General features: G+C 50.1%; 4 protein-coding genes across 4 annotated transcripts; 2 read left to right on the top strand and 2 right to left on the bottom strand.

Moving 5' to 3' along the window:
* The first annotated feature begins 476 nt into the window (after positions 1-476).
* On the top strand, positions 477-2,856 carry TGME49_266065 (hypothetical protein). Its single transcript, XM_018781415.1, has 3 exons — positions 477-1,581; positions 1,956-2,449; positions 2,692-2,856. The coding sequence occupies exons 1-3, from the start codon at positions 1,512-1,514 to the stop codon at positions 2,773-2,775; spliced, it is 648 nt and encodes a 215-aa protein (XP_018636286.1). The 5' UTR covers positions 477-1,511; the 3' UTR covers positions 2,776-2,856.
* RPL31 (ribosomal protein RPL31) lies at positions 1,856-5,392 on the bottom strand. Its single transcript, XM_002368665.2, has 3 exons — positions 5,034-5,392; positions 4,303-4,460; positions 1,856-3,866 (listed from the first exon to the last, which is right to left on the bottom strand). The coding sequence occupies exons 1-3, from the start codon at positions 5,038-5,040 to the stop codon at positions 3,669-3,671; spliced, it is 363 nt and encodes a 120-aa protein (XP_002368706.1). The 5' UTR covers positions 5,041-5,392; the 3' UTR covers positions 1,856-3,668.
* A 306-nt stretch (positions 5,393-5,698) lies between these two features.
* TGME49_266080 (hypothetical protein) lies at positions 5,699-10,287 on the bottom strand. Its single transcript, XM_002368666.2, has one exon. The coding sequence runs from the start codon at positions 9,463-9,465 to the stop codon at positions 7,279-7,281; it is 2,187 nt and encodes a 728-aa protein (XP_002368707.2). The 5' UTR covers positions 9,466-10,287; the 3' UTR covers positions 5,699-7,278.
* Positions 10,288-13,692: 3,405 nt separating this feature from the next.
* TGME49_266090 (hypothetical protein) lies at positions 13,693-16,776 on the top strand (the record flags this gene model as incomplete). The annotated part of the gene is made up of 6 exons (XM_002368667.1): positions 13,693-14,097; positions 14,435-14,521; positions 14,911-15,234; positions 15,496-15,669; positions 15,963-16,114; positions 16,563-16,776. The coding sequence occupies 6 exons, from the start codon at positions 13,693-13,695 to the stop codon at positions 16,774-16,776; spliced, it is 1,356 nt and encodes a 451-aa protein (XP_002368708.1).
* Positions 16,777-17,305: the final 529 nt, after the last annotated feature.

Below are 17,305 nucleotides of genomic sequence, written 5' to 3'. Positions count from 1 at the left end.
ACAGTTTTGTCTTCCTAGATGAGGGCGGGAGCACCATCACGTACAACAAAATACCCGCCGCTCCACGCAGTTGATTAGGACCTTCGGACTCCTGACATATACAGCTCCAGAGCACTGGTTCCGTCACCGTGCGTGTTTCTACAGTGCCCATGCAACAAGGAAGAATTAAGAACAGCTACTTCAAAGAGTGCAGACGGAGAGTCTTGTTTTCTGTGGGTGGATGAGGGAAGGTGCGTTTCGCTCCGGCGGAAGGCCGCTAACGTAAAAAGTTACGTGACACACACCATATCTTATTCGTTTGGTAATCACGTATCAAAAGGATACTCTAGAGGTATTACCGTAGGGTACGATTGTGCCTATATACCGTATATGCCGCGTGTACATGTACCCCTGGCGTGTTCGCGCAGAGTCACCCCCACACAGATGTGTACAGTATCAAGTTGTTGCTGTAGCCGTAGGCAGCCGCGAGGTTGATACGAGAAGTGGTGCCCACGACGGAGGGGTTCTCTGCTGAAATGAGAGTACCTAACAATCAAGTTCTCTTGTAATTCTCCCAAAGGGTCACGCAATGTAGGCGATACAGCTGTTGAGAAAACGTAGTGACAAAAATTCAACATGAAAATGCACCCCTAGTTTGCAAAGTAATGCATAGGAACATGTACGAAGGAACCACGATGTATCGCCCGATGCGAAAACAGTGGTACGTCACTGGGGATGCGTTTGTTACCTTCACAGCTGATTCACTTCCGGAAAGCCAGGACGTCATGATCGAGCCCTGTCTCATCCAAGCAGTCGAACCAGGTTGCTCCTCTCAGGCGATAAAGCCCTGACACCAATGTCATGAGCAGAGTTCCCCCTAAACATAGATTTTTTGAATGTTGTAGCCAAAAGGGGCTTGAGCTAGATCGCTCTTGCCCTTCTATGGGCAACGGCCACCTCTCGCTCCGGGCAGAGCAATGGGAATGAACGGCTGTCACACAATGGAATATGTCATACAAGGTCCGTTTGAAGAATCGAATTAAAAAGTATTCATTTTGACTTCTATACTCAGGTTGCTCATCCAGTTCGCGTGACACTTTTTCTTGATTAGGTTCACCTAAAGTATTTGATGTGAAAGACTACAGACACAAATACATCATTGCCACTGGGCTGTCTGGCATTTTGTCTTATCTGCCGAAAGAATTAAGGCAGCGTTTTTGACACATTTTGGCATCATCATCTTTGTAACCTCCTCTACCCTGAGCATCTGGCGTTCCTGTCACCAGTGTACAGTGCTCTGTAAATAGCTGGAAGTGTCGATTCCTGCGCGTCCTACTGTATTTTAGTACGCTTCCTTTTGGCTGTGTTTGGGTTTTGTCTAAGCACCGTGCAGAAAACGTGTCGCGTACATTCTCGAAGAAAGTGCCCGCATAAAACACGGTCAGAAGATCATCTTAGCCGTCCGTCACTGACTCTACAGAGAACTGCTCGGGGCATTCGCTATTCAAGTTCTTGTGGAATTGAGATAAGCAATGAAGCTCTCTCAGGTGTCTTTTGTGGGCACCCTCGTGATGCTGGCATCCGCAAAACGCATTTGTGAAGGTGAGCTCACAATTTTGCAAAACCGTTTCTGCGACTTAATGACGTATCAGCTCCTTACAAACGAAGCGGAAGCGCATTTTTGACATGTCAGAAACAGACACCGCTCCGAAAGCGGGTCTCGCCGACGACCCTTAGCGGCGTGCGTGACACATTTTCTTTCAGCAACTTGAAATGAAGGTGGTTCCGCCGCTTCGCTCATCGAATCAGGAGCGCATATTCCCCGCTGGGATTATTCTGCTTGTCATTTTCCTTGATATCATCAATAGCAGGAGTTCTACATACACATCTTTCTCGATTTAGTATTTGGTTACATGTAATTTTGGAACCCTGTGCAGTTTTTAGGATGGTGATTGCCTGTTTTACGTGTACCGCAGTTTATGCGACCTCCACACGGCTCCTGGAGAAAACAAACCCAACGCGCGCCCTCGAGTCTGAGTATCCGCCTCATGTTAGGAGACCTCAGTTCGCAGAAACTCTTGTTGGCACGACGTCTCGAGCTGGAAAATCTTTACCTGCTTTGTTACAACGACCCCATCGATTGCAAAGTATCACTGTTGTTGCAAGGAGCCCGACTTCCGGTTCCGAAGAAGAGCCTGCTTTGTTGTCTCCGCAACACTCGACGCGCAAGGGAACAGCACCTTCAGACTTACTGACAGAAACAAGGCATGCTGACTTCCGTCACTTGAACGCGTACGACAACGGCCTCGCGGACGCACTGGAGGTGACAATCGCAGCGAGAAACGAACGGAATTACAGACCGGGAAGCCACCGACGATTACCAACAACAGTACCGAGTGTTTCGAGGTTTGCGGGGAGCAAACAAGCTGCTACAGCACAAGCTGCAGTCTCGGAGTTGACTTTGACGCCAGTGAGTGGAAGGCAAGAATTGCTTCAACTCTTTATGGACGACGCCTCCGATATCCCCCGCGATACATGGCGAGAGATCTTGCTGTTCAGATTAGGACGCGTGCAAGAATCGGGTGAATCTGATGGTGGGGCCACTCCTTCCACGCGAGTGCGATCGCCCGTCGATCGAGCAGACGAATCTTGAGCGAGCTCGTTCTTTTCTATTCTACTTCAGCTCTTTTGCGGTTGCTGTCTTCCACTCAGTCAATCAGCTGCGGTTTCCACTGCGGGCTTTTCCCGCGACTCCCAGAGAACTTGTTGGCATCCGGCGGGAAAAAGAGGATTTGATCCAAATCATGGATCGGACTGTTTTAGGGCGAATGTAGAAAAACTGTTTCCTTGAGATAAAATGGATTTCATCGTATTCGGGGGTCCCGACACATCGCGAATGGGCTTGACATAATTACACAAACTTGGCGCAGCAGAACAAAGATCCACAGTTGGTCAGTCACTCTGGAATTGAGCCCCTCATAGAGTGCCAACAGCGAATGTTTCGCATTTACTACAGACAGAAAATCTATGTTGTACCAGGGGCCGGACCATTAGTGAAGAGCTAGCAAAGCGAATCCTAATAACTTGCACTGCAAGGGCGCCCATCAACCATGCTGCGGTTGTTGTCTTTGGCGCGAGACCGGTATCGCATGTGGTCACCTGTCACACTGACGAGAACGGCGGTTGCCTCAGTCCCAGTTGACAGTTTCCTTTCGAGATTAGGTCTCTCGCATGTTTATCTAGTTACGACATTCTCTGGAACTGCATCTGCGAAACTGCAGTACGTGCCTTCCTGCAGAACCTTAGTGAACGGTGTACCTCTCATGTCGCCTTCTAGCAGGAATCGATCTCTACGCGTAATAAGAGAGGGCCGCACTGACTCCGTGTATTTGTACATGCGCGAGACAACTCTTACGCATATCGCTGTCTCTGTCTTGCAAAAGTTGCTCCAATTCCCTGTCTACCAGCTTGGAAGCAGTATCTACGTACTGCAAGTCTATCAGTATCGTCAGGCAGTTTGCCCTCTGGAAAGCTCTTAGAACAACGTTCAATCGTGTGCAACGACCGAGAAGGAAAACATTCCACAAGGCGAAGACAGAAACAAGAGGGCAGATCCCACCAGCACAGTGAATAAACGTGAGAGAGGATCTACCATGTCAATGACGTAGAAGACCACTTTCTTGCGACCTCTACTCCTCATTCACATACTCAGTCTTCAGGTTCTCGAAGGATGCAACAGGGACGTGCTGGACAAGTGTGTAGAACTTCTCCTTGCTGTCCTCATCATCGTTTCGTCGGCGAGCGATACGCACGCGCACACGACGAGGCACATTTCTGATGCCGCCAGACCAGATGAACTTGTTCAGTTTGGTGTCAATGCGGACATCCTGAAGAGAAACAACAGATTCCAACCAGGCAGACGCGCCATCAGCCGGCCACTTTCAAGGTATACGAGAATCTTCCTCATGATCACCGACGCCCAGTGCAGCATCTTCTTGGTACGTCTCTGATCACTCTAAACGCCACAGCAGCTCGTCCGTTTGGAAGACAGCATGCTGCAGCACGAGAACCACTGAAGTCCTCACACTCCTCCTCAGCATGCAACATATATAAGAGTATATCCACTCAGAAGGGGGATTTGTCAACCAGATTTTGGTGTTAGAGGGTATCTCAGAGAGTATCACTCCCAGATCTATGGTACTGTTCATATCAGCACCTGAGTAGTGTTCCCTCGCCCATGCACTCTGGGACACCAGTGAAGCATACGATATCCAAAGATTGTGTTTGCCTGACCAATCGCCACATGAGAATACGTGAACTTACCTTGGTGTGCATGGTCTTCTGAGCGAAACGACGGATTTCCCGAAGCGCTCTCGGTGCACGCTTCTTAAACTGGATACCATGAATCAGCTTGTGAAGATGGATGGTGTAGTCCCGGCAGACAGGCTGCAGGGACTTGTTCTGTGCCTTGCGCGTAGTTCCTGCACGGACAAAAAAGGTACGCAGGAAGGTGAGCGATAACAAACCGACGTATCGCCCCCAATTCACCCAAGCAAATCCAGTCTTCGAGGATCAAGATGTCGGGCACGGAACAGACGGTTCAAACTGATACAAAAACATCTTGCTTCCCAGAGTGTCGAAGCCAACTTGAACCCCGATTCCGCTTCCTGCCCCAGACGAACGGGCCCACAGTTTGTCGAGCACGCGCAGTTGGGCATCCCGGTAAACTATGAAACTGTTCCCCTCCAATTTTACTGTTTCTTGGACGATGTTCTCAGACGGTGCCGTCTGTCAATCCAAAATCCCACTTCGTTTACGCCTCCAGACCCGAAAACCGACCGCGGAGAGGCTTTGGCATGCATGTTGCCCCTCCACTACTTGCGGAATTGCTACATCATGCCGTTGACGGCGATGCCACTGTCCAGATGAGCAAAAAGGCCAATGCAAAATGGCGGGGTTCAGAAAAAACAAACAACTCTTTCCTGCAATTGTGATCTGGTGAGGGGTAAAATATGATCATTCGGCAAACAAACACTGCCCAACCGGATGCTTACCCTTCATTGTGTCCCGGGAAAACGATAGTCCAGACGTTTCGCCGAACGAGGTTCCCCGGTCTACGAACAAGAAAAAAGCGCCGTAATTCACCACTGAGAGAAACGGCCGTTTGTAATTTCAAGCTGACGGGTGGTTCCTGTTCGCTTCGGTGAAGAATCCGGCAAGATCGGCCCGCGAGTTGTCAATGGGATCAAACACAGCGCCCTAGTGCCCACCATAGTTGCGGAAAAGTACGTTGTTGAGTGCGGCTTATACACGATGCGGACGCATTGTTAACGTGTGGGGTACGGCGTGCAGATTGCCGGTGTCTTCATATTAGATTATGTTGGTGGCCGGGCGCGCTGCAATATGCCACGAGGTCGGAAGCGAAGACCTTGACGTACAACTGTCACTGGAGATCAAGTCACCTAAACCGACCTTTCGTCCACGTGGCGAGGCGGCTGCCTCAGGCGCTTGGCAGTCATCGTATCGTGAAGAAGGGACTGTGGCTGCAACCACCCCACAAAATGGTTTGATTCTATTTCCCGGAACAGTGGTTTTTTTTACAAAGGAACATTCACTGCGTTGTGAGTGCGCTACCGGATCCCGAAAACAACAGCTGGAGCAACCAAAGAGGAGACCCATTGTTGCTATGGGAAAGATAAGCAACATTTTGATTACAGATGCGTTTGGTTGTACAAACAAAAGTGACTGGCCGTACACATCCGAACCGTGTACCGCACTTCTACTATCTTTGCGGTGTCTGCACGCTGTGATGGGGAGACCTGTTCCGTCATCCATTATCAATATTGTCCATAGTTGAAAAAAAAAACGTAGTTCCCCTTAGAGGCGGAACGGAAAAGACGGAAAAGACCGTCTGCTTTTTACTTGTTGAGCCTCGATGCCAGTCCGCATAAACAAGCCATTTTTCTTGACGGGTCACGAAAAGAGCCGTCATTTTTTGCAGAGGGCTTGAGCCCTTGCCAAGCTTCCCTTACCATTTTCTTCTGATGAAACTTTTTCTTCGACGACTACAGCAGGTGCAGCGGTTCATGTGAAGAGACACATCCATACGGGAATCTGAACGCTACCACTAACGAGAGATAATAAATACGTGCCTGGAAACGGCTAGAGGTATTCACTAGAGTACTGTTTTCTGTTTTTGGAGCTCTGAACAAAGGGGCCACGGCAAAAACGAAGTTCCTTCAGAAGGGAGAACGACAACTCGAAATTGCTGAAGAACCTAACGCTATCTACCGGGCAACCGTTACTATCCTTACGAAAAGACAAAACGGTATCCTGTCCGCGTTACGCCTGTAAGTAATTCTCGTGAGTAGTTAGTTCGAGGCAGTCGACTCAAGGAGAACGTGCCCCCCGAGATGAGGATTACGAGCGTCACCACGGGGTTGCATTATTTCATTTGCTTCTTGTAGAACATGCATGCCCTCGCCAGTCATGAAGGTCGGAGGCCTCCTGCATTCTGGGGAGTAGGTATACAAACCCTAACTTTGTTCCCAAATGAAACTCTGAACAACAACTTGTGGTCCATGCAATTGACGACTCGCGGATGTTGCCGAAGTGAAGCCGCAAAATTAACATACTACCTCAATCACGAAGGAGCTCGCTCATGGGAACTGAGATGTACTGCTCATGTGGATCATGGTGTATTTCTGTGCAAGTATGACTGGCCACCTAAGCGGCTCGACCGCACACACATTGCACGACCGTTTCCACTGTGTGCGGAAGAAACATACGAGAAGTTCATAGAAACCACCGCTTGAAGGTTCTTTCGGCAGATCTCTACCCCACTAGTGGAGTGAAAACACTGGTAAACTCGTTCAAAATCGAAGGTGCACAGGAACGCGGCTACGTATTACATATGTACACTCCCAGGCAATCGTCATCGTCTTGTACACTTGAGATAAATACTGGTGTGCAACCAGGGAGGACCCTGGACCCCCCGACACCTCTCATTTGTGCTGTTACACACTCTCGTGGTACGTTAGCCGTCACTCCTGACTGCAAATGTGTTCCGCGGATACTTGGCGTTCGACTCGCCAACATCATCCTGGATACACCCATCAAGCTGATGTTCACCCGCTGATAAACTTTTACGATCACCAAAGGCACACGTGCAAAAAGCTTTCTTCACTTCCGGTTGAGACGTAATACGACGTATTTCAAACACTTCCCCGAATGCCTTGGATCTCGGATACACACAATCGAGTTCACATTGTCCTTTTTAGCATCTTGTGATCGGCTGAGTCAATATTTCTTTCCTCCTGTAGCACTGAGCCAGTCATCCTTGAACTGTTCGCCATGGAAGCCCTTGTCAAACAAATGGCCTCCCTCCACCTCCGCCGAGAACCGAAGCTGTGTAACATGCGCAACGAAGACGTTTCGAAGGTGCTCCGAGCGAAATACAATCACGAGAGGTGACAAAGGATTGCCTGCCGACAAGAAAAGAGCCACAATGTGGTCGATTTCTTCGTCTGGTACTTCTTCTCTACGGACACCTTGTTTCTCCAGCAACCGGCGTAGCTCTTCATACTTTGTTAACATGCGCAATACATCCAACACTGGAATCAACTTGATGGTATCCTGGTGAGTCAGCACAATAAGGCGGAGTGCGTAGTCAACCCGCAACGCCATCATCCGGCGCTCTGAGCCAAGCAAAATGTCTGCATATATCCCACTTTTCAGACGAGGTTCCCTAAGCAAAATGACTCCGACATTCCTAGTCTGAACCCCGATATCTTCCGTGGCGACTTTCGGGATATATGCTTCCCGCAGAGGTACCTCCTGCTCGTTTAACTGACTCTGCACCAGCTTGGTCTCACTGTTCAGACTGCCACCAGAGGTTTGCTTTTCCTCAAGTCTGTGCAGTTTTTGTCTCAAAGCCTTGACGTTTTCGATGTATGCCCGTTCATCCTGCTGCTGAGTGGCAATTCGCTGATCCGCTACCCGAAGAGCATCTTTCAACTCTTCAATCTTTGCTTTCAGGCGACTGACCGATTCTGTTTCTTGTTCCGACCGCCTTCTCGGCAAATCCCGTTCTTTCGCTGGACTGCCTTTCAGGTTTTCCTCGAATTCATGATAATTCCTACAGTTGTTCTCTCCTTGATCTCGACCCGTCCGGCGGGATATTGACGCGTTAGGAGAAATGAGCACGTGAGACGCATCTTCCACCGCACAGCAGGAACAGTTTTTCAGGCTGTGAAAGCTTTGTGAAAGGGGGTCCTCAAAAAGGCCGTCATCCCCGCGCCTGTACCTCGGTTTGCTGACACGCCGGTAGTGACCATTGCGTAGCCTCCTCAGATGAACAAGTTTCGATGCATGGACTCCCTCCACCGCAAACAACGCGGTGCGGGACATACTGTTCTTACCAGCTGATCTTCTACTACAGTCTTCACACTCTGAACCCGATTTACTTCTTCCAGATTCTCGATGTGACTGAGATGCTCCACTCCTTGGGGAGTCATACCGCGTACTTACGGCTCTTTGCTGGCTGGGGACACGCTTGTGGCTACCACCATTCTTGTAAGCAGGTTTAGGCGCTCCAAACGCCTCTGAGCAAACACATAATTTCTTTGATTCGACAAAAGAAGACACCGAACCCGAAGAACGCGTAGACCGAGCAGGTGACAGAGAAAGATCTGTCTGACACTCCGTGAGCTGTTGTCCATCGTTCAGAGGTCGCTCCTCAATACTCAGCCAGTTCGCCTCCATATTGGGAGTTCGTCCTGATAAATAATCTCTTCCTTGAGCACTCCTCATGATTGTATTTACATTGCTGATTTCATTTTTCCAAAACTTTTGGGGTTTCAAAGAATGGTCATCCCGCGGAGAGGGTCGAGGAGACGAGCACTTGTCTGGCGGAAAACCGCATCTAGGACAGAAACGCTCATTAGTGGCAGACGAACTTGCATTCACTGGTTTTGTCATGTGGAATTCCGTGCAGGGAAGCATGTGCTCTTGAATGAGAGTTGGACGGGCAGAAATGGAATGGAAGGTATGGCGGTAGCACCACTCGGCCCGATCATCAACCGGGGGGTTGCGCTTCTTATAGTCGCCGCATACCGGAGAATACACCGCGGCTGAAACAAGGAGATGCGCTGGAGCGCGGGGAAGTGGAGGGGAACCGGGATCAGAGCCTTCGCACGTTGCTGTGGACAAATTCCCTGTTGACTTCATCGGAAGCAGACCTGCACCAAGGATGTCCGCAGACAGATGTGACAGTCGCTTTGACGCGGGTGGTGACAAGCTATCAGGCGTAACATTCAACATGGAATCTCGACCGGTGTCATGTCCAGAAAAGGATGGCATCAATGGGCGCTCCACGGATGATACAGCTGCAATATCTCCCTCTACAACACTTTTGAAGAGAGCACTCTCGCTTCCCCGAGGCTCGTCAGGGTCTACAGTCCTCGAAATACCGCACTTGCTACTCATGCTAAAAGTTCTTTTTTTTGTAAAAAGGATTCGGTGCCAAGACGATTGGAGACACCAACATCACCTCCACCCGAATCACCTGCGGAATCTTCCGGCGAAGGCGAGATTGACACGGGTTGAGTGTCTTGAGTTGTTTCTTGATCCACCGGAGCCTGACGCCGGGGAGGCGGCTGAGTGGGAGGCATATCTAATGCCCATTCATTGAAACCACCTAATGCGGCATGAAGTTTCATGTTGTGTATCGCAGCTTGGAAACTGATTCAAATACACACCCACAGGGATGAGACGCACGCTTTTGGAACTGCATTGCGGACTGTGCGGACCGAACAGAATTACGGTAGAGCCACACGCAGCACGCTGAAGCAGGTATGGAACCAGCACGAGATTGACAGCAGGTTGACTGAGGGAGTCTACTGAGAAAACGACAGCCTCGAAGATCCAGAATGGAACGCAGTAACTTTTCGGGGTGGGAGTTGCTGTTACCAGTTCCACACAAACATGACGCCTTCCAAAAGCGGATAAATCAACATATTGATAACCTAGCCGACGCTAGAGGGGCAGCGACTGTTTCGAGCACTTCAGAAAGGCATTGTAAGCTGAAAGACTGCAGTACGCTGCTGCAGTGGCGCTGTTCTGAGACGCGATGCCCAGTGGAGACGACAGTCACGGCTAGAGGGGGGATGTGGGGGAAACGCGGCGGTCACGTCTCAAACCGGTGGAAAGGAGCTTTGCGCTACTGCACTCAAGTTTCCCGGCTGCCTGAGCGAGCTCGGTCACCAAGCTGGGAACACAAATATTATGCCAGCTGAATTCATCAAAATCATTATGAGAAGCAATTGGTTTTCTTCAAGAGTGGAGGAAACGTGCGCCACACCTGATGCTCGACCGGACGGGTCAGCTCGTATGTTTTGCCAGAGTATGTCTCCTCGAGCCGTGGACGGCATCACGAAATTTGCTGAGTGGCCTTTGCCTCGTGGGGATCTGTTCCAGCATTGAGGACACAAAATGAAAAGAACGCATGGGTTCACCTAGAGTAGGATTGTAGATGAGGCTGCCGAGATGGCTAGAACCGGATGATAGGCGTCTTCAGAAAGCCGCATCGGAGATTACAGAACGGTTCAAGGCGTCCCCGTGCAAGTCAAAAGAATGCATACAATCTATGAAGTGGCTGCCTGTTCAACATCTGTTATATCTAGCTTTTCTAAGCCAGGAGAGGCGCCCCCTTTGACGAACCATCCAGCATTTCGCAGACGCTTATCATTTTCGCCATTGACGCGTACGCATCGGGCGTGCGTAGAGCTGCGTGGAATGCTTAGTAATGGCGCCTCTCGTCCCGACAGATCTATGGTGGCACAGGCTCCAGAGGGTTGCGGAGAGTGGTTTTCGACGGTGTCTGGCTAATACTTGCAAACACCGAGGACGCCTTTTATCTGAAGATAGGACAGCTGATAATTGACAGTGATGCATCAGCGGGTGACTTTGCTGTGGCACGGTGGAGCTGTCGGATTTCCTCACAAGTCTCTTAGTGACCGGTTGACTAACTACTTCCTCGCCTTCGAGTTTATGCTGATTGTCACTCACCGAGCCTGCCCTCTCTGGTTGTTACCTCGTACACACAAAAGTAGGGACTCCAGTGTACTTGCGGGTAACAAAACCAGGAGAATACGGTTTGCGATGAGCCCCAAAGGTATTGGAAACACAGGGACTTTTGGTGGCTGTTATGACTTTGAAGCTACAAAGTTTTGACGGCGTTTCGAAGCAGGTGACACCGCAAAGAGCCACATGTTACCAGCGGACACAAAACTGGTGAACCGCCATGACGACGCCGTCCCGTTAGTTGGACACCAGACACAGGGTAGCTTTTGTTTTCTTCCTGTTTTTTTTCAGCAAAGGAGCATTAGGCTTGTGTCCTACATGGTCAGCAAGCGACCACCCGAGGGGCCATTGGCACACGACCGGCATTCAAAAGACAAGATGTGCCACGTTCCTGAAACATTCTGACGAAACCGTAGCAGAACTCAGCCCTATGGACTGCGTGACGCACGCTGCGTCTCCTACAGTGACGTTCTCGAGGGACAGCGTAGTCATATCCTCCTCCGCTTTGAGCTCATGCTCAGGCAGTATGTTCTCTCTCTTTGGACCCGTGCAGTTAAGACACACAGTGCCTCGCATCTCTACGGAAAAGAATATGCCATTCTTCTTAATGTACCTACGTAAGGCTTGGTGGTATGCAAATGATACGGCAGAGTCCGCAGTGCAGCTGAGGCAACCTGAACTCTCATGCTGCCACTATTGACGCCACACTTCCGCTCTTCTAACTCCCCTACGAGCCGAATTAACGCTTCTTAAAAGCATGTAAAAGTTCCTTGGCGGAACGCTTTTTGATAAAACCTGTGCAGTTGAGGTTAATCCCTGTCGAAACGGGCATGCTGCAAGAGTCGCCAGCGTGTCCTCTCAGTAGTGCCCTACACATCCCTACACAGCCTTTGACGGGAGCGCAAGACTGTTGCGATTTAACGGGCTCTCGAAAACACATCACCAAACCCCTTTTTCGTAGTGAAGCATGCATCCGCCCTACAGGGTCTGCAGTGTATTATACGGTAAAAACGTCGCTGGTGAAGCCGACAAATATCTCGGGAGGAACACAGTTTTCTGTGAATTACAGTGTGCATCGCCGCGCCGACCGCGTCCCGCGCCAAATGAAGCTCAACACCGTGATTGTGATACCACTGGACAATTCACAGCACAGAAAAAGGCTTTTGCACCCCGCAAAAAAGCGAAGACACAGTATCTCGAACTTTTGATGGCAAGACAAGACCGAAATGCCCCGGTTAACTTGATGCCAAAAGAGGATGGAAGGAAACTGGTGTATGTAGTGCGCTCATAAGGCTTAGTATCGAGAGACTGACTGAACATGGCTAGCCGTGCGGCGGTGCCACTCCGACAGCTGCACGGGACGAAGAGTCAACAGACGCAAGTAACTGCTTGTCAATGTTCCACGAGTTCTGCTGCTGAGTAGAACGGTATGCCGGAAAGCTCAGTGGTGGTTTCGTCTCCATCCTAGGTGTAGAGGCGATCTTTTTAGAGGCAGCGGCGGGTTTGGCAACGGTTTGCCTCCTAATATTTGTGATGTGTATTGTGGCAGGCAGCCAAGGTCGCCCCCGTAACGCGTGCGTGGTTTTGTTTTGCAGATTTAACTGCGGAGCAGCATTCCTTTTGTGTCGCCTAAAATGAGGGAGCCTCGCTCCTGCTAAAAACTGCTGTCCGCTTTTTTGCTTTTTCGTCTTTTTCAACGGGGACATACCTATCGTGGAGTTGTGCGGACGTACACGTCACTGCAGCATAGATGCTTCAGAGTACCAGCCGCCCTCTGATTGCCCGTCTGCTCAAATTCGCGTTAACCGTCGGATACGCATACCGACACTGAAGCACGAAAATTTTTCTGGTGGACCTTGTGGAGAGCTTTCAAGAAAGCACATGTTTTTCTGCACAGAACTCTCTTGTGTGAGGCGAGGGGCAACATGTTCCCTTCCACGCTGCGTCTACACATACAACGCGCCTTTTCTCTGGACTCTCGAGTGCGATTCGGGGCTTATGGAGCTTTTCTCTTTGTATGACCTCGTACAAACGTCTGCGCCTCTTTTCCTTCAGAACTGACGTACAACCACACTGGCTTGTGTCTGAAAGTCACTTTTCCTGTCTCGCTTGACTGTGCAAAGTATATGCTACTTCGAAAGTGGTCCTGTCTCAATACCACCGTAGTGCGCTGCTTAGAAAGCGACTACCAAGCAGCTGCCTTGCGCCTCGGCCTGATCAACTTCTCTTTGAAGTATCTGTGTTCCTTCAACGTATTAAAGTTTCAGTGAGTCTCTTTGCTGTCTTGGTGTCTGCCGCTTGACAGGGTGACACTACGCATGTTCGTAGGGCACCCACTGCCGAAACGACACGGCTTCCAAAATACTCGTCACATCTTCATCCGAGAACTGAGGCACGATCCCCCAACTGGGCAAGCGGGGTTTTCATGCTTGCGTCTCGCCGGAACGCCGTGATCTCTAGCGAATTTCAGTACTCCCTGTTCCTCCGTTCTGGTGCTGTGGAAAACGTGGACTGTACGATTTGTTGTCGCCGTTCATGTAAGGTGCAGGGTCGCCATTGTCTTCTTCTGAGGACACGCGTGTCTACATCTTGTCCCTTTTGTCTTGTGGATATTCCAACCTACTTTTCAAAATGCTCGGAACATTCTGCGGCGAATCGAACCGCGACGAATGCGGGAACCGGTGGTCGCGGATGTGCAATTTCTTCTGGTGGTGTTCTTTCGTCGTCGCTGCGGGGACGCTAGCGTTGATGCTCTATGGGGAACACCACTACGCAGAGGAAGTGCACGCACTGACGCCACTAATGCGCGGATATGTGCCGTCACCCTGCTCGCCTCTGCCTGTCAACGACCGAAAGCTCGTGCATATCGACTGCCCTTTGGCTGAGCTGGATACTTTCTACCCACCCTCCTCGTTTTCAGCAAACGTTGCTAAATTCACTGGAGTGTTTTTTGAAACAAAGGCTGAGATCTTCCAACACGTCCAGAAGGGTGGCACATTGGGCCCTTTCATAGAGGGCGACTGGGTGGATCACCAGGTAAGAAAACCTCCTTCATCGACTCGTTCAAAGCAGCACCTTCACTAATCTGTGGCAGTCCGGGTCTCGTGTATCCACACCGTTGCCTTTGGCTTTTCATACAGAGTGAAGCAATGCAGGGATACCCGCTAGCTTCAGAGCCTGGCATGTGTGAACAAGCCTCCAGTGGTTGAAAAATTGTAACTTCAGTATTTTCTACCAGGCAGTTGACGCATCGCTATTTGTTCGTCGGCTTAGCTCAGATCTTACTTTTGTACTGAGTGCGTATGCTTCGCATATGGCGAACAGACTTTCCGCAGCTAAAGGGTGCAAGTCTTCCCGTACATGCTCTATTCAGGTTGACCTTTCTCAACTTCCGAGCATGGTAATGCCGGGGGATACGAACCCCGATTTCTTCCCCGCTGTGCCTGGGAGGGGCCGAGTGGTAAGTGAGACTGCACTGTGGACAGCAGAAACAAAGACAGCATATCCATCTCCTCTTGATTAAATATGTATTACAGAATGCACAGGCAATCGGGAACGCCTAAGAGGTCCGCCTCCCACAGAGACAGCAGCTGCGCCCTCTTGCGCACTCCAGAGAATAGGCCACAAACGTCTGCACAATTATAGTAGAATCCCGTCTGGACCCAAAGCGTTCTAAAACTGTCAGACAAAAACTGGAAGGACTACACAGTCGTGCTAAGCATTCAGGAGGCGTAAGTCTATCTAGGGAGTAACCAAGCCTACTTGAGTTGCCGGCCGCGTTCAATCGGGGGATCTTACTCATGAGGTGCATCCACAGCTCACTGCGTATCCCACGATGTGCGTTTCTAGTTCACCTCCAAGTTGAAAGCCGGCGGCTTTACACTTCCTTCCCACCTGCTGACGAAATTCAAGAAAAAGCAACTGCTTCCTCTGGTCGATGACGGCTACTATCAACCTTCTGAATCACGCCCCCCAACGCATCTCGATTACAAGAACACCCAGGTGAAGAATAACGCCCTGTACAGTGGAGATCCGGAACATCCTCGCATCGGAGATGTTCGTGTCACTTTCTGGGGCAGCACAGCGACACACGTCAGTGTCATCGGCCTGCAGACGACAGGGTTCCTGGGCTCTGACCGCCATATTCAAGGTATTCCTTCTCCTACGCTTCAGGTAAGCCGCACGTAGTCAGACTACTAAACCCTCTGTACGGCGTCGACTGGAGTACAAGTGCCGTTTGCTGGATAGCGGGTTACCGCACAATGACTAAGAACTCGCAGTTTGCATGCGGGGACACCGACGAAACGCTTTCGCACGTATACCGTATTTTTTTGAGGTTGCCACAAGAGCAGCCTCGACGTTTTCCATTCACTGGTGTGACGCCTTGTCAAACATGACCTCTGACCCTTGTGTCTGCGAAATTTGTGGAAACAGAATCGGACCATGAGCATCTTCGCGGAAGGAGATTATAGCCCAGCAGCGCTTGTGTCGGAATACGTATCTGAGACCCACGCGTCCAACACACAGACATGGGTTCTTCGTTGTGCCTCCTTTCTCCTCGTCTGGTTCGTCCTGTTCGTCACTGTAGTAACATGCAACACGTCCAAGGTAAGCATTTTTCAGTTGTTTGCCAACATGTCCCCTGCACCAGCCAGACAGTGACTTTCTTTCCCTGGGATATTGAGCACATGCTAGTGGCAGACGGGAAGCTATTCAACAAGACGCAGGATACTTGCAGAATATCTTTGCAACAGGGTCGCGAAACCACACGGCACCAAACGCGCCAAATACGTCGTCTGTAGACCTTCAGTGTCATACTCCTGGCTCGAAACGAGACTGATGTGTACCACAAACTATTGACACTGGAACCTGATGCTGAAATGTTTTTTCCTTGTCCACAGACATGTTGCGTCGTCTTCCTGAATTCCGGTCTGTTCGCCCTAAGCATCATCACGGGACTTGCGGGCCTGGTTTGGTGGCGATTCGATATTGTTGTGGCGACGTCTCTCTGGGTTATTTCAAGCGTTGCTGTCGTCCTTGCAATTGTGGCATGGTAAGCGTCACTGCTGCTTAATTGCCATCTGTTCGCAGTACAGGATTCGTTTTTTAGCTGCTCATGGTGTAGAAAAAAGGAGCATGTCCTAAATACTTAGTACGGCATCGTATGATAGGCAATCAAGTTTCAGAGGGTAGAAACGCGAAGGACCGCGGCAGGACATCACGATTTCATTTCTGGGGGCGTGCAACAGGCCGATCTAAGAGCCTATACACTTGTGACCATATGCACGGAAAACAACGCCGTTTTGCTCAGCATGTTTGATATCAAGGAAAAATACCACGAGCGAATAGCGTTAAATCATCGAAGGCAATGAGAATGCTTGTCCGTGATAATAGGCTGCCTTCTTATGGCAACCGAGTCTACCATCACTAGGCTAGCAGGTTCATGGTGCGGGTGCTGGTCAGCTGTCGTCCCCTCCCTGAGTGGCTTGTTTGTTTTTCAGGATGTGGGACTCAAACACCAATGGATCCCGTGGAAGTAACAGACGACAAAGTGGCAATTCCATATCTAGTGCAGCGTCCAGTGTATATGCTGCCTCGGGGAGATGGACCAATGAACATGCGCCTCGAGGCTATTTAAATCGAGCTCTACTCGCGAAGAACGAAGAGAGCGACGGCGCTGCAGGCGCCTCCGATGAACACCTTCAAAACAGTTAAAAGTACTGTACTGCTGTTCTCCGCTGTAGTATGTTCTGCAATGAACGGTACTCTGTAGTGAATAATTCGTTTTTCCAGAGCTGATGAGGCGCAAAGTGTCACTAGTCTTGAGACCCAGCCTGGAACCTCTTCGTCGGCGCATGCGCTGCGCTGTTGTGCTTGTTAAGCCTGCTGGTGTGGTACTGGTACTGTTCTTGTTCTTATTCAAATCAGTCGCCATGTAAAGCGGCTTATTCTGATGCGGGCCTGACAACCTCCGAAAACGGTTTCCTCTGAAAAGGTACCTGTTCTGCGAGCATGCGTGCGGAACAGTGCGATACACGAGCGTTTATTTAGTTGTGTGTCTCATGTCGACCATATGTCGTTTCAGAAGATGGTTTGTCTAAAATTATCTAGGAGATGTCATAAGAATAGGACTTTGCAACATACCAAGTAAATGCGACAGAACGAACAACTGTCCTTCGAAGGGCATGCTGATGTCATGGGTGGTTCGCATTTGAATAAAGAAACAAGGCAGGACCATAGATTC

This window comes from Toxoplasma gondii, chromosome IX, assembly GCF_000006565.2.
Source record: "Toxoplasma gondii ME49 chromosome IX, whole genome shotgun sequence".
NCBI lineage: Eukaryota > Apicomplexa > Conoidasida > Eucoccidiorida > Sarcocystidae > Toxoplasma > Toxoplasma gondii.
Note: the sequence above shows the minus strand (reverse complement) of the source record. Positions and strands in the feature narration are given on the sequence as shown.